This window comes from Neopelma chrysocephalum, unplaced genomic scaffold, assembly GCF_003984885.1.
Source record: "Neopelma chrysocephalum unplaced genomic scaffold, ASM398488v2 Primary Assembly neopelma1_171, whole genome shotgun sequence".
NCBI lineage: Eukaryota > Metazoa > Chordata > Aves > Passeriformes > Pipridae > Neopelma > Neopelma chrysocephalum.
Genome location: NW_020897833.1, coordinates 112,144 through 116,572, shown reverse-complemented (window position 1 = coordinate 116,572; position 4,429 = coordinate 112,144). Strand labels below are relative to the sequence as shown.

The 4,429-nt window shown below is 49.5% G+C and overlaps 1 protein-coding gene across 1 annotated transcript in view; it reads left to right on the top strand.

Moving 5' to 3' along the window:
- Positions 1-3,773, top strand: part of TIMM17A (translocase of inner mitochondrial membrane 17A) — a 9,739-nt gene extending 5,966 nt beyond the window's left edge. The window contains exons 3-6 of the mRNA XM_027701864.1: positions 88-151; positions 1,466-1,594; positions 2,107-2,217; positions 3,523-3,773. Of these exons, the coding sequence (XP_027557665.1) occupies positions 88-151; positions 1,466-1,594; positions 2,107-2,217; positions 3,523-3,593 (375 nt within the window). The 3' untranslated portion in view covers positions 3,594-3,773. The remainder of the gene's footprint in view (positions 1-87; positions 152-1,465; positions 1,595-2,106; positions 2,218-3,522) is intronic.
- Positions 3,774-4,429: the final 656 nt, after the last annotated feature.

Here is a 4,429-nt window from a genome sequence, read left to right as displayed (position 1 = left end):
TTGCACGGATAACTGGGAATGTGGGATTGCACGGATAACTGGGAATGGGTTGGGATCTCCCGGGTTCATGGATGTGTCTCTCCCCAGGGCGTGAGCCACCGGCTGAGGGGCAGCCTCACCGCCGTCAGGACCAGGGCGCCGCAGCTCGGGGGTAATTAGTGAAGGGGTTAATTGGCAATGCACTGAAATACCTGAGTTCAGGAATTGGAGTCAGTAAATTAAATTAATGAATGAGTTAATTGACATTGCATTGAAATTCCTGAGTTCGGGAATCGGATTTAGTAAATTAAATTTATGCACTAAATTAATGTAAATTGCATTTAAATACCCAAGTTTGGGAATTTGATTTATTAAATTAAATTCATTTAATGAGTTAATGTAAATTGCATTTAAATAACCAAGCTTGGGAATTTGATTTATTACATTAAATTAATTCGTTGTTGATTAACATATAATTAATTTGTAATTATTATTTAATAATATTTAATAGTTAAATTACTATTTCATATAATTAATTTAATTAATTTCCTTGTTTCCCAGGGAATTAAGTCAATTTAATGAAATTATTTAAATTTCATTTAAATAACCAAGTTTGGGAATTTAATTTCTTAAATTAATTTTTATTTAATTAAATTACTTAATTTATTATTTTACGTAATTTGTTATTAATTAACATATAATTAATAAATAATATTTAATAGTACTAGCAATTAATAATTGATAAATAAATCATGTAATTAATTTAATTCTTTCCCTGGTTTCCCAGGGAATTGAATTAATTTAATGAATCAATTTAAATTTCATTTAAATAACCAAGTTTGGGAATTTAATTTCTTAAATTAAATTAATTTAATGTATTTATTTAATTCATTATCAATTAATATATAAATAACAAATAATTAATGATTTATAATATTTAATAATTATTAAAATTAGTAATCGATTAATAGATAATATAATTCATTTAATTAATTCCCTCATTTCCCAGGAAATTAATTTAATGAGTTAATTTAAATTACATTTAAATTCCCAAGTTTGGGAATTTAATTTGTTCAAGAAATTAAATTAAATAATTTAATGAATTAATTTAAATTTCATTTAAGTTCCCGGGTTAATTATGGATGGGGAGTGATCCCTGGAATGACAGGGCGGGAATTCCCCTTTTCCACTGATTTTAGCTGCTCTGGGTGGGTTGGGAGCTGCATTCCCTGGTTTATGGGGGAAACATTCCTTGGTTTCCAAAGAGGCATTCCCTGGTTTCCAGAGAAGGCATTCCCTGGTTTCCAGAGAAGGCATTCCCTGGTTTCCAGGGTGGCATTCCCTGGTTTCCGGGGAGGCATTCCCTGGTTTCTGGGGAGGCATTCCCTGGTTTCCGGGGAGGCATTCCCTGGTTTCCAGCGTGGCATTCCCTGGTTTCTGGGGTGCCATTCCCGGGTTTCCCCCCCAATCCCGGCTGTTTGCACAGGGAGCTTCGCCGTGTGGGGAGGGCTGTTCTCCATGATCGACTGCAGCATGGTCCGGATGAGGGGCAAGGAGGATCCCTGGAATTCCATCACCAGCGGAGCCCTGACCGGAGCCATTTTGGCCGCACGGAGTAAGAAACTGGGAGAATCCCTCAAAACCCCCAAACATCCCAGTTCCTGTGGCCAGAGCAGGGTGTGGGACACCCTCACTGGGATCGGCTTCCCACTGGAAAATCACCCGAGACTTCTCTGCTGGGCTCAGGAAGGGAATTCCCAGGTTCCCAAAGGTTCCTGGTGTTCCTGGGAGGGAGGGCGGAGTTGCCCAGGAATTATCCCTCAATGAATCCCTGAATTGATGGGAAGTCACTGCTCCGAGTCTGCTTTTGGGAGAGATCCAAATGCACAGGGAGGGAGGGGAGGGGCTGGGATGGAATTCCCAGAGAAGCTGTGGCTGCCCCATCCCTGGAAGTGCCCAAGGCCAGGCTGGAGCAGCCTGGGATGGTGGGAGGTGTCCCTACCCAGGGCAGGGGTGGGACTGGATGGGATTTGAGGTCCCTTCCCGCCCAAAGCAGGATTTTGGGAATGTCTAACATGGAACTACTGCAGCCAAAAGTCCAAGGTGTGTTTGTGCTTCCCATTCCAGACGGGCCCGTGGCCATGGTGGGATCCGCTGCCATGGGAGGGATTCTCCTGGCGCTCATCGAGGGAGCGGGAATTCTGCTGACGAGATTTGCCTCCACCCAGTTCCCCAACGGTGAGGAGCCGGCACAGGGGGATCCCAGGGATCGGCCTCTTCCAGCCAGCACTCATATCCCAGAGGGAATCTGGCAGCTCCTGGGGCTCTGGAAAGCCAGGGAGACCCCTGGGATATCATCAGCTCCTTCTGGGTTGCTCCAAGCCCCGTCCAACCTGATCCGGGGGACTTCCAGGGATGGGGCAGCCACGGTTTCTCTGGGAATTCCATCCCAGCCCCTCATCACCCTCCCAGGGAAGAATTCCTTCCCAATATCCCATCTAACTCTCCCTCTGGCAGTGGGAAGCCATTCCCTGTGTCCTGTCCCTCCATCCCTTGTCCCCAGTCCCTCTCCAGCTCTCCTGGAGCCCCTTTAGGCCCTGGAAGGGGCTCCAAGGTCTCCCTGGAGCCTTCTCTTCTCCAGGGGAACATTTCCAGCTCTCCCAGCCTGGCTCCAGAACACATTTTGGCAGCCCAGGGAAGGTTTTGGAAGCCCAGAGCAGGTCCTGGCAGCGCGAGTGTGGGAGCCCAGGGTGCAGGAGCTGATAAAGTCCTGGCAGACACAGATAACCCATTTCCAGGAAGGCTGAGGGGTTTTCCTTTCCCTGAACTTCAAAACTCACATTCTTTTTTTTTCCCAAGTAAAACAGGAGCTGGGCTGTCAGGTTGGTGACTGTGGGAATGCCTGGCTGTGGAAGATCCTAAATATCTCTGTCAGAGAATCCCAGGCTGGGTTGAGTTGGAGGGACCTTCAATCCCACCCAGTCCCACCCCTGCCCTGGGCAGGGACACCTCCCACTACCCCAGGCTGCTCCCAGGTTTCCCAGCAGGGAGACTGAACCCTTTCCAGGCTCCTCAGTGCCCTGGAGGTGCCCTTGGCCCCTCTGAGAAGGTTTAACCCCAGGGATAAAGGAACCACTGGAACAAAACAAGTGTGGATTCAGCTTCCCAACCCACTGCTGGGGGGAGCAACTGCCAGAGGGTTAGATGGGATTTTGGGAAGGAATTCCTCCTTGTAAGGGTGGGGAGGGGCTGAGATAGAATTCCCAAAAAAGCTGTGGCTGCCCCATCCCTGGGAGTGTCCAGGGCCAGGTTGGAGCAGCCTGGGATGGTGGGAGGTGTCCCTGCCCAGGCCAGGATGGGATTTGAGGTCCCTTCCCATCCAAACCATTCCATGATTCTGTGAAATCTCTGACAGTCTGTGAAACCCAAATCAGGCTGGGATTGGGGATTAATTTCCAGGGGAATTTATCTGAACCAACCCACTGTTTGCAGGGGGAATCTCCTGCCTTTTGGGATTGATTTGCTTCTCCTCTCCCTCTCCAGGCCCGCAGTTGTCCGAGGATCCCTCCCAGCTCCAGCCCCCCCCGTTCAGCAACTACCAACAGTACCAGTGAGGGGCCTGGGAGCCCCGGGAGGGGATGGGATGTCTCTCTCCTCCCCCTCCCAGGAGCACCTGCAGCACTTCCCAGAGCTCAGGAGAACTTTTAGGAGACGACAAATCTATTTATTCCCAATAATTCCCATCTGTAATGTTACACGTGGGCTGGAATTACAAGGAGGTTTGAGACAAGGAGCACATGGAGTCCTGTCATCCTTGGGACACTGGAGTGAAAGTCTTGGAGTCTCCTCTGGGATGTGGCACCTGCAGCTGGAATTTCAGCCTGGATTTGGGGTGTGGGGCTGGAGGGGGAAGTGTTGCACCTTCATTCCTGCTGCCAGCACAGCCTCAGCTTCCAGCGGGATCCCAATCCCAGCACCTGCTCCTGGCTTTGTCCCAACTCCTGCCAGGGAGGCCCTTCCCTGCTCCAGCAGTTACAATCCCCGCCCTGCCCTGTTTGCCGGGGCAATTCCTGACCTGGGTCAGTCCCTGCTGATCCTTGCCAGGGGCTGATCCAACATCCTGAAAGCCTCGAGGAACATCAGAGCGACTTTGTGGCTTCTCTGCCCAGGGAGGAGCAAACGGAGCCAGAGCCGAGAATGGGAAAACTGAGAGTGGTGTTTGACCCTGGGAAGGTTGGCAGAGGGTTGGACAAAGTGTGTGAGATCCTGCTCATCCTGTGTCCTCCAGAGGGACACTTCCCTCCCTCCTGCCTGTCCCACAGCCAGCCCAGGACTCCAAGGCTCAGCTCTCATCCCTTGGAGCTGGGACAGGGCTGCAGGATCAGCTGGGCTGAGCCGGAGTGGGACAGGGGGTTTAGGATCAGCTGGGCTCAGCCTGGGTAGGACAGGG